At 37.8% G+C, this 24353-nt stretch overlaps 1 protein-coding gene across 1 annotated transcript in view; it reads left to right on the forward strand.

The window, feature by feature from the left end:
* The window catches only part of MBNL3 (muscleblind like splicing regulator 3), a 61922-nt gene extending 38783 nt beyond the window's left edge, over window positions 1-23139 (forward strand). Inside the window, exons 3-9 of the mRNA XM_060137007.1 lie at window positions 10947-11138; window positions 12332-12568; window positions 15435-15585; window positions 17409-17444; window positions 19833-19927; window positions 20860-20933; window positions 22698-23139. Coding sequence (XP_059992990.1) covers window positions 10947-11138; window positions 12332-12568; window positions 15435-15585; window positions 17409-17444; window positions 19833-19927; window positions 20860-20916 — 768 coding nt within the window. The 3' untranslated portion in view covers window positions 20917-20933; window positions 22698-23139. The remainder of the gene's footprint in view (window positions 1-10946; window positions 11139-12331; window positions 12569-15434; window positions 15586-17408; window positions 17445-19832; window positions 19928-20859; window positions 20934-22697) is intronic.
* The last annotated feature ends 1214 nt before the right edge of the window (window positions 23140-24353 follow it).

Raw genomic sequence — 24353 nt, forward strand, 5'->3', positions numbered from 1 at the left:
GGGTAAAATAGGGGTAAAGACAGAAGGCAGACTATTCATCTTCCCTTCAGCCTCCAGTCAAGTATCTCCATGCCAAGTCTCAACCCTTCACGCATTATTGATTAGGGAGTGGCTTTTTAGAGTCCAGTGAGAGATTCATTGAGTTTTTCAGCCTCTTGTGCTTTCTAATTTGATCCTCCATGCTTTCTATAACAGAATACATTTCCCTTTTTTCTTCAATGAGGGTAATTTCAGGCTGCAGAATATGACTGATATGACTCACAGGAATACAATTTATTTTATAGCATATCACAAGACACAAGACATTGCTTAGAAGACCCCAGGGAACAATTGGAAATTGCTTTTCTACCTTGTAGATTATTTAACAGTAGCTGTTGTGATGTGATAAACTGATAAAAGATTGATTTCTGTAGTTACTATGTGTACAAAAAGCTAACCTGGAGATGTTTGATATGATCTTCTTTTGTGGTCTAGAAAGCTGCCTGTGGGCATGTTGTAATTGAGCTAGTGTGAGCAATTTTAAGTGACATTTACCAGTCTGACTTGAAAGAACTGTTCTTTATTATGGATCTTGATTTTACTATGGAAGCAACGTATAATTTTACTTCATTTCCTTGGTACCTACTCTTCCCCAAACAACTCTCTATCCCTTCTAACCGCACCCCCCTCCCGCCCTGATCATCTGATTCTTTTCTCTAAAATATTCGAGCTTTTGTTTAAATTTCCAGTCCTGCTGTTTGTCTGGCTGCATATTAAGACCCATTTGGTATCACTGCCTTGAACCTCAGGTCTTCCCACAAAGCACACTTTGATCTGTTTCTAGGATAACAGAAGAGCACATCTGCTTTTGGAAAATCGAGTCTGTTTTGCTTATTATAAGCCCCCAGATAAAGGGAACGTCAACCTAAATGTAGCTAGAGAACAGATTCTGTTCAGTGTGACTGAACAATGAATAAAAGCCACACCTAGTCAATTCGGGTAGAATGCTTGCTGTAGCAGGCAAGTTTGTTCACTGTATCTAACAGGTCTAAATTGACATTTGCACGTATAAAATTCCACCTCAGAAAGCTCTTGTTAGCTTTATTGAGGAAGTTTAGCAAGTGAGGCAAAGGGTGTGACTCCCTAATATTTTTCAGTGCAGTTTAAGAGAGATAGTTGCTGATGTTCACAGCAAAAAATTGTACAATTAAGAACTCCCCTTGGCATAATTAAGAGGCAGACACAAGCACTGGAGAAGAATTTTAGGGCAAGCAGACACATTGGATTCCAACTCTCAAGCAAAGCTAATGTTTCAAAATTTCAGGTCTTTTCACAACTTGGAATCTTCATTACAGAAAGAAATTTCCAAGGAAGGATTCTCACTGCTGGATGTAATATATGCATGTAAAAGGTGGATATGATGTTAAAAGGCTATTAAAAATATTTTTGGCTCAGACATTTTGTATAATCTAGACCTGTCTATATCTAGTAAATTCCTTTTGCTTCTCTGTTTGAATGTGATGATTCACGTAGAACCAGTTCTTTACACGCAGGTAAACTTGACCCAGTCGGGTGTATTCACCTGATGATTCATACAGAGATTACTGGATCATCCATCACGGTGTGCCAAGTCCTCTGGTCTGCTGTATGCTTTTCATGACTTGCATTCCTGTGGCCAAGTCATGGTGTTCCAAACCACAGAGGCTATAAACACGGGACTTCAGTCTTTTTCTTTATCACAGATAGAATCATCTGATGTCTGTCTGGACCCTCCCCACCTTTTTGCATCATTTTTACAATTCTATTTACCAAATATATTTCTCAGAAACAAGCTTATATGTCTGTCTGACATTAATATAGTAAGGAATGAAGGTGATGTAACACTTCAGGACCAAATGGGGAAAAATAGGAAGTTGCAGTAGATAAGAGGAAGGGAGATATACTAATTAGTGAATAATTTCAGTATTTTTAGGCTCCCGTGTTTTGAATGTTTTTCTTCTTTAATTAAATAGGACCTCTAAGATATTATATTACTCTATGCAACTTCGGACCGGGACAGATTTAAGTGAATAGAAGTAAAATTGCAAAATATTTATTTACTTTTTAACTTTTGAAAATATTAAATGATTTTGTAGTTAAAGATGAAAGGATAATATCCTTCCCTCACCAAGATACATTCTACAGTTTGCATATTCATCCAGAGTTATAGTTTTTCTAGCTCACATAAACTAGTTTGATTGACTGAAGTATATATGCTATCTCCCTGTTGTCAGGGCTCTTCTATTAAAAAATTATCATTAAAAAGGTGAGCAAGACATTTTGTAGATTTAATGGAAAAGGAAATTCTGTCCATTTTCCAGATTACCAGTCTCATGGTCAATACAGAAATTACAGTGAATTTTAATGAAGATTCTTCAGTGAGTCTCTCAGTTTACCTACTCATGAAACGATGAATGACAACCTTTACGTCTTTCATCTCAATGTGGTGACATTCGGTGTTTTGTAAAGTGATTTTTGCAAAATGTTCAAGTCAGTGGACAACGGGCATTATGTAATTATAAGATTAATATGCTCTTAATATAATTATGACTGTCATTATCATGTGAAATTCCACATTGACCGAGGTTGAGCAGATCATATCACAGGAGTGTTTGGAGTGATACCATGCTAAAAGCCCAAAGTTTTATCAAGATTTTACTAAGTTTTCTAAAAAATTAGAAAAGATTTTACTTTTAGATGTAGCAACTGAGACCTAATATTATGTATTTGTTCCACAAATTGTTCCCAGGTGTAGGCTTACCTTGAGGTTAGTGAAGGCTCAGGGCCCCTCATTAGCGTGGTGTCGTGCCAGGGCCCCGGGAGGAGGCGTAGCAATGTGTTTACAGTGTGTTTGTAAAATTTGCCAAAGATATTTGTGTATCCTTTGTTCTGAAGGCCTAAACTTGGGGCCCCACAGATCCTGGATTCACTCCTGATTGCAATTACTTGTCCAAAGTAGAGTAGTTATTCAGGTCCTTTCCCGAGGCTGTGCATGTCACACAGCTTAAAGCTCCTTTTAGAGTAAAGCAAAATAAATCACACCAGCTGGAGGTTTGCTGCCTTGCCCCACTCGGCTTAATAGACAATGTGAAATCTGTTTTTTTAAAAAGTGAAATGAAAATGCTGTACTTTTGCTGTCAAACAGAGGGCATTTGTACATGATATCTTTACAGTGCGCAGTTTCTTTGATAGTGAGGAATCTCAACACTCTCCCTTTATCCTCCCTCATATATTCCCAGGAGATAAATTAAAATGTAATCTCCTCTCAGCCCATTTTGTGTCCTCCTCTGGATCTGGTTAGCTCGGTTGGTGAGAGGCTGGTGCTAATGAGACCATGTGGGCCCGTTAGCTTTCCTGCTTGCGGTCACAGTCTAAGCTCCAGCAGCTGCCTCAGCATGGCTTGCCGTTCATCACCAGTGAGGTGAAGGCAAGGAAGTTGGGAGGATCTGTGAAAATCATTTTCCCTGACGGAGGATAAAAAAATCACAACAGCAACGAGAACCAAAGCCAATGCTTGGCAATCTCACCTAGAGAGGATGATATTTTTTTTCTTATCACCATCCTCTTGCTCAGATCAGTAGAGTTCAGTGGTTTGTCACTGAGAGGGCCATCAGGAGACCTAGTGTGAAAAAATGTGGTTGCCCTCCCCACCTGATAATAATCTTTCCCCCAAATAATCCTAATCTGCCATAATAATCTTTATAGATGTACTAAATATTATTTGAAAACCTTCTTCACCTAGTCTCCCCTCTTAAACCATTCTGTGGATATCAGAAACATTAGCAATTCAATCGTCCCCTGGGACCACACATTTTGTAATAAGAAGTTGCATATTTCAGTCTATAGTATCACTAAACCGTTTTTTTTTCCAGACTCTTCATTGGATACCTTTTGATACTGATGATTTAGCCACTCCAGTTAAAAACTGCCACGCATACATATGTGTGGGTGTGTGTACGTGCATGTGCACATGCATGTGTATGTGTTATACAGTACCCTGTGCTTCTAATACTGTTTAGCATTTCAAAAGACCGTTTGGGAGTGGCCTTCTGCTTAAAGTTTTCCCCGATAGAGACCAAAACTGATGGATTTTTCAATCTCTCTGCCACTAACTTTCAATCCCTGAGTGTTTCTTTTGTTTGGTGATTTTTGATTTGGATTTTTCTAACTGGTAAACCTAAAAGTAATCAATGGCTTAGGAATCCCTTTTGACTCAATTCACTAAATATTTCTTGAGCATCTACTCTGTGCCAGGCATTTATAAGAGTAAGAGATGGATTAAAAGGTGAATTAGAAACAGTCTCTACCCTCTAGGAATATATGATCTAACAGTAGTGAAATGGTGGATTAATGTTTTCGTGATCCCCATCGTTTCTGCTTTGTACCTGATCCTCCGTATTTTTATAGCTTTGGGCTTTCTTTTTTCCTCCATAGAGTATTCTTATATTAGCCATGCAAGGTTTCGTTTTACTTTGTGTTGTTGTTTTGGTGGCGGTGGTGGTGGTGCTTTGTTGAACCTCTGATAATTATAACCCTTTGCATCCATTTATCCTGGATTTGCACTGAGATGTCTCTAGTCTCCAGGCTTCCTGTGGGTTCTTTGCTTTTCTCAGCTCTTGCCATTTCCCCCTCCCCCCAAACCCTTCCTTTTTTCATACCCGTTGTTAAAATTGGGTAACCACTTGATTTTTTAAATACTTTTTCTTTCCTAGTGGTATACTAAAGTTAATTGAATTGTCACTGTTATTACATAGTGATTCACCAACAAATAATTTTTAGGGCAGTTCTTGTTCACGTCTCAGGAGCAAAGTTAAAATCCCCTCACCCATCTGAGGAAGAAGTCATTTACCCTTCTGCCAGATCCTTACCTCTAGGAATCAGCTGTGGATTATAATTCCTGACCTGCTCTGCAGCTTCTCCCACCACCTACAGGCAGATCCAAACCATGACTTGTTCCCTCTTTCTTGTGATACTTTACACCTTTTATACGCACAATAATCTATCGACCCGTCCCCTACCTGTCTTCCTTCAATGCTTCTCCTTATTTGGAGACTTCCATGATTAATAAGGTCAGAAAAGCCAGGTCTAGGTGAAGATAACTATTCACTTTGACCCTTGAATGTATTTGTTTTTCTTCACTCTCTCTTGGGCCACAGTGACTTATTCATTAACAAGTGTGATTAGTACATAAACACCACTATCAGCTTGCATCTGTTTATAAAGTTCACTCTCAATTATTGAGGGACCAATTAACTAGTCTGGAGGTTATGTGGGCCTCCTGCAGTGTGCCTTTTGGCCACTTCAGTCCCCCTAGAACAACGCTCAGAGAATGTGGAGATGACCAAGCAAAAACTGTGAAACGAAAACGATTCAGTTGTGCTCCTCGTCAACAGCTAGTAAAGTCTGATGGAAACAAAAATGATACATTTCATTGTGCGTTGGGATTATCTAAGGATAGAAATATGCATGGTGAAATATACAAAAGGAAAGGGACTTCCTTTTGTACTGTATAAATGCTTGTAAATGAGTAATGCAATTAAGGTCTTATGAGTGATAAAGTTAAGAGTGCTATTTTTCTGGTATTAAAATCAAGTCAACAAATTGTTACCAAATGTTTACCATCCTATAAAAGAAAATGTTTAGTCGTCCACCTTTAGACAGGGGTTTAGAGAGAGGAGACCTCAATTATGATGTTGACTTCAGGCCAGGATTAGCCTAAGAGACTTAAGTGTCTTGCATTCATCCAACAATAATTGTAACTGACCTTGGATATTATTCAAGTAACTACAAATAGATCTAGGCTGTGGGGAGATACAGAGATGGATTTAGCATAACATTTAATTTTTTTTCTTTATACTAGCTTGAGGAATAACTCATTTTAAGTAATAAATCCGTGTTACTAAGATGTATATGTGAACTAGACATATTTATTTGAGGCATCATTTTTCACTGAGCTGTATTATTATTGAGAGGTGCTTCAGAATCCTTTAAGGCCAAAATGTGGTGGCTCCTAAAATTTTACCTTTACAGGAGTCCATCTATCTCCCCATTCTTAGTCACTGAGTAGTTATTGTTTTATAAACAAATAGTTAAGAACATGAATTTTACTAACTATGTAAAAGAACATTTTAGTGAATACTTTAGTATCTGTTTCTAAAGTTTAACTTCTTCAGCTTATGGAATCTTGCTACAAGTATTAAATTCACACCAATAGATTTTTATATAATTAGTGCTTTACTTCAGAAACTGATGGAGTGCTTTATTTTTTGGAATCCTTTAGAATGAGGGTCAGCAAAATTTTCTCTAAATGACTAATAAAAATATTTGAGGATTTGTGGGAAAGAAACAAAGTTGAGGATATTATGTAGGTACTTCTGTAACAAGAGAGAAAACAGATATCCACACTTTTTGTTATATAGGTCTACGAGTGAGTGCAGTGGAATTTATTTATGGACACTGAAACACGAATTGCATATAATTTTCATGTGTTATGAAATATTACTTATCTTGTACTTTTTTTCAACCATTTAAAAAGGTAGAGAATAACAAACGCTGGAGAGGGTGTGGAAAAAAAGGGAACCCTCCTACACTGTTGGTGGGAATGTAAATTGGTACAACCGCTATGGAGAACAGTATGGAGGTTCCTCAAAAAACTACAAAATAGAGTTGCTATATGATCCATCAATCCCACTCCTGGGCATATATCCAGACAAAAGTATAATTTGGAAAGATACATGCACCCCTATGTTCATAGCAGCATTATTTACAATAGCCAAGACATGGAAACAATCTAAATGTCCATCAATGGATGAATGGATAAAGAAGATGTGGTATATGTATACAATGGAATATTCCTCAGCCATAAAAAAGAATGAATTAATGCCATTTGCAGCAACATGGATGGACCTAGAGATTATCATACTAAGTAAAGTAAGTCAGAAAGAGAAAGACAAATACCATATGATATCACTTATATGTGGAATCTAAAATGTGACACAAATGAACTTATCTACAAAACAGAGACAGACTCACAGACATAGAGAACAGACTTGTGGTTGCCAGGGGGGAGGGGTGGGGGGGTTGAATTGGGAGTTTGGGACTAGCAGATGCAAACTAATACGTATAGAATGCATAAACAACAAGGTCCTACTGTATAGCACAGGGAACTATATTTAATATCCTATAATAAACCATAATGGAAAAGAATATGAAAAAGTAGTATATGTGTGTGTGTGTGTGTATGTATGTATATATATATATATATATATATATATATATATACTGAATCACTTTGCTGTACACCAGAAACTAACACAACATTGTATATCAACTATAATTCAAATAAAATTAAAAACAAAATAAAATAAAAATGTAGAAACCACTCTTACCATTCTGGCCATACAAAAACAGGGCAGGCTGGATTTGGTTCAGGAGCTGTGGTTTGCCAACCGTTACCCTAGAACACAAGCTCTTAAACAGTAAGTCGTCCATAACCCCACACCAGGGGTGAGTTTCATGAGGTCCTTGAACTTCTTGAAATCACATGCAGTTTATGCACATATGAATTTTTCCGTGGGCAGGGTCTACAGCTCTCATCAGACTCTCAGAGAAGTTCAGGACTCGAAAAAGATTAGGTGCCTCTGTTCTAGAGGCAATTCACCAAATTTTAGAAAGCATTTCCTAAGGCCCTGATAGTTCCTAGGTACTGTGCAAGTAACTGGTAGCTCGCGGGAATTCCTACCCTAGCAGCTAATACTGCAAGAGACATTGAGGGTAAATAATTGTCTAGGTGATCGTTTTATTCATATAGTCAGTTGTCGCCATCATTCTTGTTGGTTTTATAAGTCTCAGATAAAGATGAAAATCCATACCCCCTGTTCTAGGAGGGAAAGTTTTCTCATATTTTCAAATATTTAGGAAATAATTTAGGTTTGAGTGAATATCTGAAACATATTTAAGTGCCCAGACCATTCAGGTTGTAAATAGAAATCAGATTCAACCTGTTAGGAACCTTTTTCTTTAATATTAAGATTACCTCACTAATTGGTTCATGTTAGCTCAACTGACATCAAAGGCTGCAATACAGGTATAGGAAGGATTAAAGTCGCTTATTAAAATTGAATGTGTGAACTTGCAGGCTGCCTTATATAACAGGTGGCAGTTAACTAAAGCTAAGCCCTTGAATGTTCAAATTCATGAAAATGGGGTGGTTACCCTGGGGCAGAGGTGGTGGTGAGAAACAGAAGTGTCCATTTGAAAATAAATAAGAAACTCAGGAGTTCCTCCCTGTGCCCGAGGGTTGGGAATAAAAAAACCCTGCTTCTTCTCAATAAACAGAGTTATAGAATGAAGTTTATACCAAGGAGGAAAATGGGTATAAAATCTACAATACTAACTTTAAAACCTAAACATGGCACAGTATAACCTTACAAACCCTAAACTTTTTCAGCAAGTCCCTTGCACTATTTATATAGACTTTTCATTTTCAGCTTGTTTTCATACAATTGGATCATATAACAAACGTGAGAGGGTTAAAACATATTCTAAAGAAAGCAGAAGTTAACCAGGAAATTTCCCCAAAAAAAGGAAGGAAAAAATACAGAAGTTCAGAGCTATTATAAATAGGAAGCATTGCTTACATGTACATTATTCTTAAATATTATTAATTGATTGGTTATTTATTAGTGATTAATGATTTTTTAATCTGGAAAATTCACTCACCTGCAAGTTTTCCTTTTAATTCAATAGTTTTCATTCCATGAGAAGTATGACATGTCCCTATTCCCTGTTACATCACAGCGCTAGTTAGGCTGGGTCAGCCCTTGGCTTTTGTCCTCAAACCTTAAAGCACCTCCCTGACTGCCCCATCATCTTTCCTGCCACCTGACGTCACCCCTTTCCTCTTAAAGCTCTTGGCCACCATGCCTTCTCTGCTTAACCCTGGTGAGTCTTGCCAGTTTGGGGAGGAGGGGGCATGCTCTTTCTGCCCTTCCAAATTTGCCAGTTAGCTAATGATAAACTCATCTAAGGTAGAGTGCTAATGGGGAAGTCCTTCCTTCCAAGCTGAATGTTGTTTATAACAGGGGTTTCACGGAGAAGGCTGTGCTATTGAAAGTTTCAAGTCCGACTAGGGAGTGGCGCCATGAATATAGATCGCCCCCCACTTCATACTCAATAGACTTCTATTCTACCTGCATTTAGAGCTGTTCCTATTAATGTGATTTAGCAGAAGGTGTGGGCATAGCTTGGCAGTGCAACAGATTATTGTTTTAGTGAAAGAAATAAAAAGAAAGCAAGAAAGAACAATGCTATTAGTAATACATGAGACATCACCATTTGCATGACAATGCGCTACCTACCTTATAAAGTCACTATTAGAAATGTACTATATTTAACCATGATTTGTTATTCATTCATTAAAATGCTTACATTATTTTTAAATTATGTCATTGATTATATCAGTCATTCACTATATATTGGGTACTATAGGGGAGACAAGAGAACTATCAAAGAAATTATGACCACATTGAGAAGAAAAGACACCCACATAGGGAACAAACTGGAAAACAGCACAGTAAAGTGATAAATTATGTGGTTGGTTACAGATAATAAAGGCAGTACATATATGAAACTCTTTGAGATCAGGACTACCTAGAGGGGTGGGATAGGGAGGGTGGGAGGGAGACGCAAGAGGGAGGAGATATGGGGATATATGTATATGTACAGCTGATTCACTTTGTTATACAGCAGAAACTAACACAACAATGTAAAGCAATTATACTCCAATAAAGATGTCAAAAAAAAAGAAAAACCAAACATTTGACTAAAAGTTTTCAATAATTTCCATTTAGATTAAGTGGGAATTAATAACAAAACTGTGTATCATCTAGAGTGAAGTGTTTATAACTATGCTGTGTTACCATGCATTATATGTATTTGTCAGTTCAGAATTTATTTTCAATTAGCCTAAATTAGTTTTTTGTTGTCTCCATAAAGGTTGAGTATTTATGGAGATTAACATTTTTTGTGATGTTTACAATAAGATTTGAGTCAAATAAAATAACCTGTTAATAAAAAAAAATAGAAAAGCCAGTAAGATTCCTTTGCATTTCCAAGACTTTTCTTTACAAGTTATACTCTAGTGTATGTACCTTATAATCCTGTTATCTCTTCCTGCCTAATAGGGATTCTCGTAGCACGTTCAGGGCCCCCTTTTAAACTGTGCACATCATCTGATCCCTCAGATAAAGACAAGGCTAGGCAAGTCAGATTCATTTGTAAAATAAGACCTCTAAAAAAAATGACCGTACTAATTTCATTTTAGATAGACAGCAAGAAGCTCTTACAGCTCTCACTTTTCAAAATCTACCCCTTTCTTCCTGCCTTCTTGCTTTCTTCCTTAATTAATAGTGGGCCAAGAAGCAAGTGTTTGGTAGGGCAGTTGGGAACCATGGTAGGACCAGCAGCTTTGGAGCCAAGCAGTACTGCGAGGAAGGGGAAGGGAAGGAAGAGGGTGGGATGAAGGGGGAGAACCTGAAGTCTGTGTGCAAAGGCCATGCTTGTGTGAGGAGATAAGGCAGATTGCCCACGTATTTGATATCGTTGGTGACATGGTTTTTAGGTAAAAATGGAAGTGCTAGAGAAAACACATTTGGAACAGACTCCATCAGTGGGATTTAATTTACTTATGACTGTTAAAATTATGTGGCTTGGCTTATCAGGTTACCAATAAATTTGTTACTCAAAGAGATTTGTGGTTTTAAAAGGAACTCCTCCTTTATGGGAATTAGTATGAGACTAAAAATAAAGCAGAAAATACAATGGTAACTTTTGATATGACTTGAGCTTTTTGAAAGAATGCTTCCTTGTGTAATAATAGGAATATTCTGTTGACCTCTATCACCTTTTTTTCTCTTTTAATTATACAGACTTCTTTTCCTGTGACTCCATCCCTGGCAGCTAATCCTGCCATGGCTTTCAATCCCTACTTACCTCATCCTGGGATGGGCCTGGTCCCTGCCGAACTTTTACCAAATGCACCTGTGCTGATTTCTGGAAACCCGCCTCTCCCACTGCCAGGAGCTCCTGGTCCAAAACCGATGCGTTCAGATAAACTGGAGGTATTTGTGTAGAAATATATAAATCCCTATGGGGTAGATATTAACCTTATGCATAAACATTCTTAGAGCCCAATGTTTTCAGTGCTTTAAATAAGTACATCTGAATTTTAAGCTTATGGAATATAACTTCAGAGAAATGTTAGACATTTTATTACTGCAATTTTACCCTGTTATGAAGTGCACGGTTGTATAGTAAGTCAAACAATGTCTTAGTGTACCCAGCTGCAGACTGTGCATCTCCTTTGCTATGGCACAGAAAGTCTGGTGGGAATGCTCCTTTCAGCCAGGCTCCAGCTTTGCAGAGTGGGATTACTGTATTCGTTGATGAGTCTCTACTTGCTAGAATAATCAAAAAGTCAGCTCCATTGGCAGCTCCTTAAATGCCTTGCCATGTATTGAACTGGAATCTGTGCATGTCCTTTAGTCATGGTCCACAAGTCTGCTTGTAAAAAGCACATTGCCAGACTTCCCTGGTGGCGCAGTGGTTAAGAATCTGCCTGCCAATGCAGGGGACACGGTTCGAGCCCTGGTCCAGGAAGATCCCACGTGCTGCGGAGCAACTAAGCCTGTGCACCACAACTACTGAGCCTGCACTCTAGCGCCCGCGAGCCACAACTACTGAGCCTGTGTGCCACAACTACTGAAGCCCGCGCACCTAGAGCCCGTGCTCGGTAACAAGAGAAGCCACCGCAATGAGAAGCCCGCGCACCGCAATGAAGAGTAGTCCCTGCTAGCCACAACTAGAGAAAGCCCCCGCGCAGCAACGAAGACCCAATGCAGCCAAAAATAAATAAATTAATTTAAAAAAAAAAAGAAAGCACATTGCTGTGTAATAAAGACACATCTTGGAGCTTAACAAAATAACCCCCTCTTGCGAACTTAGCTAATTACACTTTAGGCTGTGTATCAAGTGGAGGATTAAAAACTGGTTTTCAACAATACTTGCATTTCAATGTAAGGAAAGCAGACAAACTTTTCCTTTGGGAAGATTGGAGTTTTTCTTCCTCGGAATAGAAATTTTGTTTAGGTTTACATCTCATAGTGAATATGGCTCGACATTATCCTTCAGCTTTTAGAATTTTTCCTAAATAGATGACAAAAGAATGTATACTGTTGCTCTTATACATTCACTGGCAAAATAAATAAAAGCTAATCACCTTCCAAGCGTCAATGTGATTTTTTTTTTCTTTAAGGTTTGCCGTGAATTTCAGCGTGGAAATTGTACCCGTGGTGAGAACGATTGCCGCTATGCTCACCCTACTGATGTTTCCATGATTGAGGCAAGTGATAATACCGTGACCATCTGCATGGATTATATCAAAGGTCGATGCTCCCGGGAGAAATGCAAGTACTTTCATCCTCCTGCGCACTTGCAAGCCAGACTCAAGGCAGCTCATCACCAGATGAACCATTCAGCTGCCACTGCCATGGTAAGAACAGGCCAGGACTCGTCGACTGTTTGGGGATAAATGATTCTTATATCCCTCAGTTTGTCTAATATCCTGGAACCATGATCTTGGGTAGTCATGAGGGGACCTTAAAATGAATTGCCCAGGTTATAAGCTGGAAAAGAGAGAACCTATTTATTCTAGTTCACTAAAATTTTCTAAAGATAACTATTTAAAATCTTTCCTAATGATTTTTACTGTGCTTTTTCTCCCATTTTTTAAGAAAGAGTAAATTATACAACTTAAACAGTAAATTATTTTGGAGTGGTTTTTATAGCCTAACTAACCTTAATATCGTAAAAAGGCAGAAAGTTGCCTTTCTGCCCCGTGAGCCACCTAGATGGTCACTTTGCTGGTAACATCCTTAATGCCTTTCACAAACAGAGGACTTGGAGGATGGGGTGGAAAATAGGTTCTAATTTCCCAAAGGTTAATGATTTCAAGTCAGCAGCCAGCCAAGGCTGGGGGGGAATTTCTACATGGTTGGAGAAGAGGCCTGGCTATTGAGTTGCCCTAGTAAGTAAATTTGGGGGAAAAGTTAGTCCTACTGAACCACGAAAAGATAGGAGGTAGGAAACTATTTGCATAACACTATAGTGTGATAGGTTAAAAAATAGGAATTATGATTACTTACGCTTGTCACAGCTGTCAATTATTTTGATAGGCTGTGAGCTATTCATTTCTTTTATAGTCTGGGCTTTTCCTCATGTAATAGGGTATAACCCCAATAAGGGACAAAACCCTGAAGAAACCTCATTTTTCCCGGCTGTGGAAAAAAAATCACCTCCATGACCCTGAAGCCCATGACAGAGACCTTTCCTTTTCATAAGAGAGATACATTTGTTTTCAGACATCCCTATTTGTTGAGAAGGTTTTCCTCATACTAAGTTAAAATCTACCTTGTTGTAACTGGAACTTACACTTAGTTTATTGCAAAACATGCCAATCCCTATTTCATAGGAGCCTGATTCTCATGTCTTTTCCCTAAGCCAAACACCCCAAATTTGGACTTGTTCTCTTTCTCAGTACCCCTGCTCTCTCAGAACTGAACCCAATACTTTGTGAAAGAGCTGAGTACCAAAATAGAACAAACTTATTTTCTGGCTTGATCTGGACAGCGGAATTTGTTAACGAACGTTAAAAAAGACTTCACCAAATATTTTTTGTCTTAAATTATTTTGGATGAGGGAATTTTAAGCTATGAAAATAGGAAGGTATCCAGAATATTCAGTGCAGAATTTAAGCCTCCAATTGTTAGGTTATTTCTGTTGGTGGCATACAGTTCAGAAACAACGCACCCTATTGTAAAGGAGAGGAATACAGTTGGCCCCCTAAAAATAAAGGTTCTCATATGCATGGGATGTACAAGGAATACCATGCCTGTGCCATGGTGTACCTACCTGTCCAATGCTCAGTCATGGAGCCTTCGTATGTATGTGCCTATTTCTGATGATTTTGGTGTGTTTGTTAGAATGCATATAAGTCAGCCCCAAATTTCCATGTAGAGAGTTAAACATACTATATATGGTAAGGTCTTCAACTGGTACTTTTGAACGTCAATATAGAATTCTTTTCTGAGTGACTGATCAGAGCAGCGTCTTAAAGGTAAAGTAACACTGGCCCACTGGAATTTGTTTGAGGTAAGATTAAACAAAGGAAGCTGCATGAAGAAATTTAAGCTTTCTATATTTTAAAGATTCAGAGTTGAAATGCTTTGTGAAGCAGAGATTTTTACCCTGTTCGTGTTCATGTGCACAGCTCAGGTTGTCTTTACTGAAAGCAGCTTGTATGCATTTAAAAGGAAAGACTTGAAGGAGTGATATTTATTTCCCAAGTGAAAATAGAGGTACCATTAGGCCTTCTTGTCCATAGGAATAAGGAGGTCATGGCATGCCCCTTTTCGGCTTGTGGAAGGCTAGATACTCAGCATAAGTGTGCCCGTCTCCTTAAGAATTTGGAGCATACCCAATCGTTGTTGCTGGGACAAGTTTTTAAAGTACTGTGCAATTTGCTGAGGAAAAAATGTAAAGTAATGTCAAATTTCTCCAATGAATCTGATCCAGGGGGAGCTTTGACTGAATATTTTAAGCACAGTGGGATTTTGAAAGAATTGTAGACATGAAAGGAGGATTTTAAAACGCTAAGAGGTTTCAGAATTAAACCTTACAACAAAGCAAGCAATACATACCGAAATGCACAGCAAGTCTCTCTAAGTGAGAATTGCATACATTTTGCTATCTATGGTATCTGGGTGAGGTGGCGGGGGCAGATTAATTCATTTGCTTTTTCCTTACATGTTAGTTGGGAAATATACAGTTATAGGGTTTGGACCTGAAATCCTTGTATAAATTGGATTTTGGATTTTGGAGCTTTAGACTCTGATCTACTGACATCTGTTTTTTCACCTACATACCATTTATCTCCTAGATTTATATTGGAATTGTAACTGGCAAAAATTTCTTTCCTGCTATATCTGTTGCTTCTGCTAATCTCATTTTAATAGGTTAGGAGATGAGCATCCTTTAGATGTTAATTTTAAATGATTATTTGCTGTCAACAGCATCCTGTCACATCCAGCCCACACGATGAGGTCCTTTTCAGCTTCATTAATTTGTCTAAATTAGTGAAGTTGAAAAGCTTCTTTTCCCCTCTGTATGTTTATTTTCTGTTTTGGACTGAGTATGTACTCATATAGTCAACGGCTTCATCTCTGAAGTTGGTTACCTTGCTCAATGGCGACCCTTGCAAAGGGTTCCCAGGCCAGACCTTATCTAACTGCTGCGTGCTTGGTTTGTGTATATATTTTACTTTCCTTAATACTATTTATTAATCCACCCTTCCCTCACAGGCCCTGCAGCCCGGTGCACTTCAACTGATACCAAAGAGATCAGCACTTGAAAAGACCAATGGTGCCACCCCGGTCTTTAATCCCAGTGTTTTCCACTGCCAGCAGGCTCTGGCTAACCTGCAACTCCCGCAGCCGGCATTTATCCCTGCAGGTGAGAACGGGGCTCTGGGCACCATGAGTTGCTTGATGTTGCGAATGAATACAGTGCCCACCAGCTTCCAAAGAGCATTTATGTGAGAACGGTCAACAGATATTGTGGTTAGAAATAAAACAAGGCAGCTATGCTCAATCTGTTTGTATACTGAACAAACTGTTTTCCTATGATTCCTGAAAATTAATGGTTTTGAAATCAAACTAGGAAACACTGTCAACATTTTTCTTTTGAGCATTTCCTAATTTTTGCTTCTCATGTTTGATTCACTTGTTTCAGTCTCAAACTAATTCCTTGATTCTTAGGTATCACTTTCAAAGACAATGGTCTGCCCTCAAAAAAAAAAAAAGAAAGAAAGTTTCCAAGCTTCAGCATTGCAAAAATAGATAGTCCATATATCTTTGATATGCCAAAGATAGTTATAATAAAACTACCCTTGCGTTTACAATATAATACAGTGTAGTATATATATAAAACAGGTAGTTTTAGTCTCTAACTCTTAAACCAGTTAATATAAAATATATAGCAGTTTATCACATTTTCCTGACACTTTGTGGCATATTTTATTACCTCCTACATTCAACTATATTTAATAGCATAACAGTTTTGCACTAAATTGAAAAGAAAAATTTAAGCCATAATTTTTTCAAATAAATATCATAGGGGGCTTCCCTGGTGGCACAGTGGTTAAGAATCCACCTGCCAGTGCAGGGGACACGGGTTCGAGCCCTGGTCCGGCAAGATCCCACATGCCGCTGGTTGATTTGTAGCTGGCAAAATGAAATTATTTCCATGACCAGATATGGTCTCAAACCAGCATTCATGCAGGCCCAGAAGCAGAAGAGCTGAGGTCAAACAAATATCATATATGAGGGGAATTACTTTTCTTCCAGTGGTTCAGTACTTTAAGAACAAGCATACAGTCTCTTAGGCATAAGTTGAAAATACTAACCCCTGGGAGTATGGTAGATTTTTTTTTTTGTCAGAATCATAAATGCCCCAGTTTGGAAACTGTTAAATGAAAGCTACATGCTTTAAAAATTAATTTAGAAACCTTGTTAATTATAAACATACTAAGCACATGGTATTGTATGCCTGGACTTGAAGAAACCCATTGGTTAACTGATACATTAATCAGTTAATTAATTTTGAAAGAAGCCATAAAAATCCAGTCTTTTGTCTAGTTAACTAACCACAATAGTTCCTCATGATATCATTTAAAAACACAATTTTTAGACTTGTTGGGCTGGATTTGGCTAATTTAAAATCTAGATTTACAAGCAAAAACATCAGAAGAATCCCTTTCTCCTTAATTAATAGCAAAAGAAAAACTTGTCAGGCTGAGAGCCCCCTCTTGATGAAAGGCCTGTTTGCCATATGTTCAGAGTCAAGTCCTTGGTTGCGAGGTGGAGAAAGCAATGATAATAGATTAGTGCCCTAAGTACAACTTATTGGCACCAGCTGCCAGATCCTGGTGCATATTTTGAAAATTGTACGTATAATAAATTAAAATTCTTCCTTTCATAATAAAAATCACTTAGGATGTATTCGTCCCGAATAAATATGTAATTTAAGTGAGCTAATACCTTTAAAGAAAAATTAATGTTCATTTTTATACCTAAGAATCCAAGAATTACTTTGATTACCTGGGTTTGGGATCTTAAGCTGTAATTGTGAGCATGGGAGATTACTGGATATGCATGTGCTGATTGATTAATATTGCTAAGAATATCTTTCTAGTTAGAAATTATTTCTATCAGTAAAACTTCAATAATGAAATATCTCTTTTCTTTACTTTTCACGCTTTTCTGCATGGTGTACAGGGCCAATACTGTGCATGGTACCTGCTCCAAGTATTGGTAGGTTTTGTACAAAAATTCTCAACTTTTTACAGTCTGAAAAAAAGTGTTTTTCTGTTGTGACTATGAAAGAGACAAGCAACTGGATGACGTGGCTGGACATTTTCTGAGTATTTAAGGTTTAATATGGTGCTGTCTGTTACATGTCTTTGTGGAATCACAACAGTCCTACACTCTCACAGTTGGTTGCCACTGTGGTCAAATACCGACCCTGCCATTTCTGTATTTTCACCCTAAAAATAGTAGCTGAAATATTTTGAAACATTTCCTTATCTAGCCAGAATGGGCAGTTTTATTCTTAGCTTTACATCTGTTACTAAGAAATTGTAAGATATTTAAAATATTTTAAATGTATAATTTGTAAAGTACAACACAACAATTCCTCCAAAAAAACGTTATCCATAAGATCAAAATCATTCAATACTCAGATGTTGCAAAAAAGCAAAGCTAGAGCATTCTGTAGTGTTTTGTGATGATTTCTATAGTGTTCTAGGATGAAGTGCTATCTGCACGGAAACAAGGCACCACAGAATCATTTCAAAATGACTCTTCGGGGGTATGTGATTTTTAATAACCAGTTGCACACAGATCCTTTAATTAGCCACCTATCCAATATGGTAGCCATCTCGAAACCATTTTGTACATCACTAACACCGAAGAAGACAAGGAAAGGGACTTGTTTCCCTCTCAGAACTCCTAGGGAGTTCACAGCTCCTATAGTTTCCATGGGCACCAGGAACAGACCAGGAGAAAATAGCTCTGTTCCATACAGGGAGGAATTATCCCACCTCACCCCACCATCTCATATCAATCCAGTTCCTTTTATTCTTTTTGAGAGTTCGCAACAGCTTGACCTCCATCCCATTGGTCAACCAAAGTCGATGCAGAACCCAAAAGGGACTAACAGGTTTATCAAGATAAAACAAAAAAGTCAAAATGACAACTACATAGTAGTAGCACTCACTAACAGGTGAGGCCCCTGTTATTAGCTGTGCTCTGTCAGAATTAAAAACATTTCCACTGGTACTAACAGAAGCATCATATGCATATGATTAGAAGAGCATACTTCTGCAAGTTCGTGAAATGTGTCTCCATCTTCCCATTTTGTGACTCTGCTCCCTTGTCCTTTCACCTAAGAGCTCAGTGTAGGAATGCAAACTGCATGCTTCAGTGGTGCTGCTTTCTGCACAGTTCTTGTGCTCCCAAAGGGAAAACAAGAGTGTTTTTAGAATTGGCATGTGCTACAATAAGGGATGTTGATAGGTAATGGATAACTAGAGATGAGCATGAGAGATAACTACAGAGTTTCTGTTAATCACCATTTGGGGTACATTTGTGGTTTCTGTGACGTTGCATGTGTTGATTTTCCTCTCTCCAGGCCATTCACTTTCTCTGTAGACTTTCAGAAAATCTGAACTCAATCGATATATTATAGATGCAAATTATCACATATGCACACGTGCCATTCACACATTAATTCCTTGGCTTGCTATCCAAAATGAGCTAGAAATAAGGAAAGCATCCCAGCAGCTTTCAAAATGACATAGAAACTAGAAAAGGCAAAGAGAAATCAGCCTGAAAGAGATGTTGCAGCTGCTAGTCATTGTCGCTGTAATATTGCAGTGAAGACAAGATTCTGTCGGATATTTACTATGAAGTACCCCTTGGAAATTTCGGCTATTTATGAAACAATAAATAAATGGCCTACGTTGTTTCATAAGTAGCCTAAGTTTGCAAGGGGTTTGCCAGAGGTGTGCTGAAAAACCTGCGTGCATAGGCCACTGTATTCTTTATCTGCTCCCCTACCGCATACCCACCAAGCAAACTATGATCTTTTTGTATACAGATCAGGTAAGTATATCTTCGCACCTGCAAATCCAGTGACAGCGCTCATGTCTGTCATGAGTTAGCGAAACCAAACACCAATTCACAGTTCCCTACTCCCGTTTTGAATGCACAGCCCAGTTACTTTTCTGCTTGACTAGCTGTTCATAGCGATTTCTGCCTGACTAGCTGTCCACAGAGATAGCCTTGGTAAACTCAGATTTGTCATAGGTACCCATTGTAACCCCTTCTGAAAATTTGGCCCTTGAAGTCAACTACAGTGTGATTCTGCTCAAAAACTAACTAAATGTTGAGAATGATTCCATTTTCCTTAATGGTAACTATAATTGGCTTTCCCCTTTTCTCTTTTTAAATATTTCCCCCTTCCATGCTGTGTTGCTTTGCACTGACTGTGATTGCATGTTGCACCCTGGTGTATCCATCATGATGATGTTACATGGCTTGTTGCTGTGATACCTGCCACGCCCCATTCCATCGTGTATGTCACGGTTACGTAAATGCTCCACCCCCTCGTGTGTTGCTTCCATGATTTCCTACTGAAAGTGCCCATGATGCACGGTGCTACACCTACCACTGTGTCTGCAGCAACACCACCTGCCACCAGCGTTCCCTTCGCTGCAACAGCTACAATCAATCAGGTTTGGCCATTTATTTCACCTGTTCAGACCTAGCTAACTACGGTGTGTTGGTAAGGCACAGTATATGCTTTTGGGATTGGTGAGAGACATTAGTCCCTATTCTTAAGTGTTTCTTTAGCCATTGTTACATTTAGAATTTCTCTTTTTGTGTATATTCTAGAGGGATGTTCCTGCTTTGCTGTTCATCCTGAGATGAGTCAGCAGAGTGTTCTTTTTTAATTGGTTACAGATGTCACTCTTGACATCTTATATATATAGTTGTTGCTTCCACACCAATCCTCAAAGGTATATACTAAATATTTTTTAAATGTTTCTTCATTGGTTGAGAGGAGAATTTATTTTAGTTGACTACCATTTTTGGTTATTGCGTTTGAACTTTCACTTAGTACTATCATCACCTTTACCTTTAGATCTACTGGAAAGAAAGATAACACATTTCTTTCCAAGGCACAGATATGCTTATCATTACCCAGTGATTACATCCGAAATTCCTTCTCATACCGACATGAGATGTGCTTGTGTTGTTTTAATTTTCATTTGCTTGAGGTTTTTACAGGCAGTCACAAGGCAAATTATGAGTTTGGGGTGAGTCTTGAAATTATAAGGAGATACTTAGAATAATTATTGTGTAATATTATGGCCATTTTGCCTTGTTAAAGTGGTAACCACTCTTAAAGACTGCAAGTTCCACTGCTGTTTCAATTACAAGTATGATAAACATTTAGGACACAGAGCATTAATCCATTGGGGAAACAAACCACATTCTAACCTGTGCTTTTCGCAAAGTTAGCTATTATTGGATATGGTTAGTATGTCTAAATTTTTCTGTGAAATTGGTTACGGTTATTGATTACCATGTCCAAGCAGTGAACAAAATAAATGGAATTCTCTCAAGAAACTATTTTAATCTAAAATCTTTTTTACTACTATAGATACCCCCATTATCAATAGATGAACTGAATAGCAGCATGTTTGTTTCACAGATGTAGAAGTTACCAGTAGAACAGTAAGTCTCTTTAAGTATTAATATAATATTTGTAGGTTATATCTTTTATCTACACAGTTGCATTTGCTAAAGACTTTGGTAAATATTTTCATTAATAGGCACTGCTTATAACTTAGAGCTTGATTTAAGCATTCCAAATTTTCCACAATGAAATATGGACAGCAAATATGCGACTTTTTAATATGAAAATGACAGCTGGTATTGTATTTTCCCAATGAGCTTACAAATTCCCAAATGTTTTCCCATTATTAAAGGGGTATGATTGGTTAGCCAAAGGCACAGATCGATTTTGAATTTTAATCTTTTAACATTTTTCTAGCTTTGTTTTATTTTAATTGAAATAAAGCAAAGTAATTTTGTCACAATTTGATTAAGATGGTTATCTTAAAGACAGTAGGCAGTATGCTTTTTCTAAAGACGTTATGGAAAATAGCGCTTTTACATTCTGCCACTTTGTGTTGCTTCCCATGTAAGTCTAGCAGAATTGCTCCAGCTGTTTTCAATTTTGAGTGACATAATTTAATAATTTAATCATTATTTTCACTCACATCATGGCACCTTTTTTTTGGTAATTTTTGTTGTTGTTTTCGGCTTTTTCCCCCTTCACTTTTGATTTCCTTTGCCTGGTCCAGAGCCTGTAATGGCAACACACTTAATTTGAGCAATTGTTCACTTGGAACATGTGACTTTTAAAGTCACTCAAGACGCTGAGGCATCTTAATTAATAATTATAGGGAGTTATTAAACAAATACACTGATTCTGAGTTGCATCCATTAGTCATTGAAAGCTTGAAGTTCTCACACCTGGAGTGTTTCACTTGGTTGAAGAAGGCAACAGTTCTGTTCTCTTGATGGACTAGTTCCCCAGAACCTGGCTAGCATTTCTTTCCTGCTGAGGACACACAGGCCCAGAAGACTAACTGTTCTGGACAGAGCATATAGATAGCTGTACATTAGATAACAGGTCCCTTCAATCATAAGGAGCGTTTTAAAAAAGACATCTTTGAGTACACGGAATAACTGAAGTAGCTGTATATTGTAGTAGTTTTCAGGGGTATCATTTTGGATAGTGGCAAGTTGGGAATAGCAACGAACAGGAGAATAATAGGCTTTGTAAACACTTCCCTGATTCTCATGGGCTGCTTCACATCAAGGTAAACAAAAGTGGTCAAATATATTTAACTTTCCAACAGAACATGTTTGGGAATAGTGATTCTTTTTTACTTGATTCCATTAGAAAATTTAGAGGTATTTGGCACATCATAATCATTGCAATATGTAACAGATGTTGAAAATTTCTCCAGAGTGCAAAAATGTAATTTTGTAAAATACTGTATACCGAGAATTCACACTTAGGCTATTCCTGCACTGCTCCAAAACATACAGATAAAAAGTTTAAAGTTTGTTTAATATTTGCATATTTCAAAATGGAATCCAGTATGTTTTGTCAATATATGCTTGTTGGAGGAAGTGGATGGATGGGTGGATGTTCATGGTGTAGACAGTGCCTTAAACAACCGAGTGTATCTCTGTTAACTTAGGGCAACTGTCCACACTGTCACTCAGCGAGAACCATAGACTATCAGACTGTCATGCTATGTGACTCCTTAGTGAGCATTTCCAACAGCTCGATTTTCGTAGATTCAGAGTGGGGAATATCTTGGCATATGGTTCACACACAGAACTGGAACAAGAACCAAGTATCCTGACCCCTACTTCAATAACCCTCCAATATTTCTCACTCTTTTTTTTCTTCCATTTCAGTTGAAATTCTGAACAACAGAGTTATGGAGTATCAGAATCTCTCCGTGAGAACCTCCATATGGCCTTTCTATGTATATTCACGTATGTCCTCTTCTACCAACACAACAATAAGCATGGTGCAGTCAATATATTAAACAAAACAAACATACCAACCAACAAATTCGAATAGAAAACAAAGCATCAAACAATCAATGGAGATGTTAAAACACCAACAGAAAACTAACAACTACCATCTGTCTATCTTATTTGAATTATTAGGTAGAACAGCATAACATTTTGTAATTTATCACACTATTCTTTGTGATTTTCCAATAACCATTATGCTGAGTGAATCTCTACAGTGGACTGCTGGCTTATTGTGCATTCTTGGTGGATAAATGTTCGGTCTGTTTGGAAGTGTTACCTTACCATTTTGTTTACACAGTAGTCTGTTGGTTTGATTCAGGATGTAACAAATATATCCAATACCATTTTCCCCATTACTGTATTGCATTGTATTGTATTGTGGTGTGTTGTGTTAGGTTTTTACATACTATAGTGTTTTGCTGTAATGTGTGGTGTTCGATTTTAACTAAAATGCTATTAATGGGGAACAGAAACACATGTGCTTGAAAAACATGATAGGTTAATGTTGATATGCTCTCCCTCTCTCTTTAGAATATTTCTGTAGGTTTCTTGAGGCAGACGTTTAAAAGGCCTCACTTTTGAGTGTGTCCAAAACCTGTTCATAAACATGCATGTGTATAATTTGTACCTGTAGATCTGACCTTGCATAGTACAATCACATTACTGGATTTTTTTTGTGAGAGAGAAATAATTACCTGAAAATAACAGGGAACTTCTTAAAACATTAACCCGAATTTCACTCCTTAAGTAGATTGAAAAACTAGAATTTACCTTTAAGTGAATTTCTCAGCGTATATACTAAAAATTATGTAAAGTGCCCATTACATTTTTTGTGGCTCAAGGATCCTGTCTTCTAGGTTGAGTGTCTAAAACGGAGCCATTTGTCATTTTCAGCTGAAAAATTGGTTCTTGGAAGCTTAAAGGTATTCTAATGACAGGTTATAAATTAAGCAGAGAGAGGGGGGCTTGGAGCTAGTTTTTACATATTGGAGGAAAGTGTGTAAAAACCATTGCAATGTAACCTTTGATACAAGTGCCACTTTCTGAATGCAAATGGCTCACGCTCTTTAGACTACTCTTTGAATAATAAGTAAGATGCAGTCTGGAAAAGTCAGTCAGGGTGAAGGAGAATTGGTTCCAAGTGAGGCCTTTCCTCCCCAAATGGACAGTCTCTTCTGTTCATCACAGCTGGAATCTGAGTATAGATTTGGAGAAATGGCGGGACTGGGGAGGGAGGGAGGGAGCCATTTGAAATTACTCTTCGATTTATTTAAAAGTTCTAAGAAGGATGTCCACAGTTGTCTTTAGCCTCAGTTCAGCTGAGTTTCCAGTTTTGTTAAACATTTCAGTGAAGGAGCAAGTGCCTGTGATATGTTAAGTGTTGCCCTTCCCAAACTTTATTAACAGCAGAATCTCTCATATCATAACCAAGCCTCTTTTTTTGTTTGTTTGGATTTCTTTGTTTTTATATGTTTTGAAAATCATAATAGAGACGAATAGAGAGGTTTGTAACACCCTTTGGATGAGACA

This window comes from Lagenorhynchus albirostris, chromosome X (genome assembly GCF_949774975.1).
Source record: "Lagenorhynchus albirostris chromosome X, mLagAlb1.1, whole genome shotgun sequence".
NCBI classification, from domain to species: domain Eukaryota; kingdom Metazoa; phylum Chordata; class Mammalia; order Artiodactyla; family Delphinidae; genus Lagenorhynchus; species Lagenorhynchus albirostris.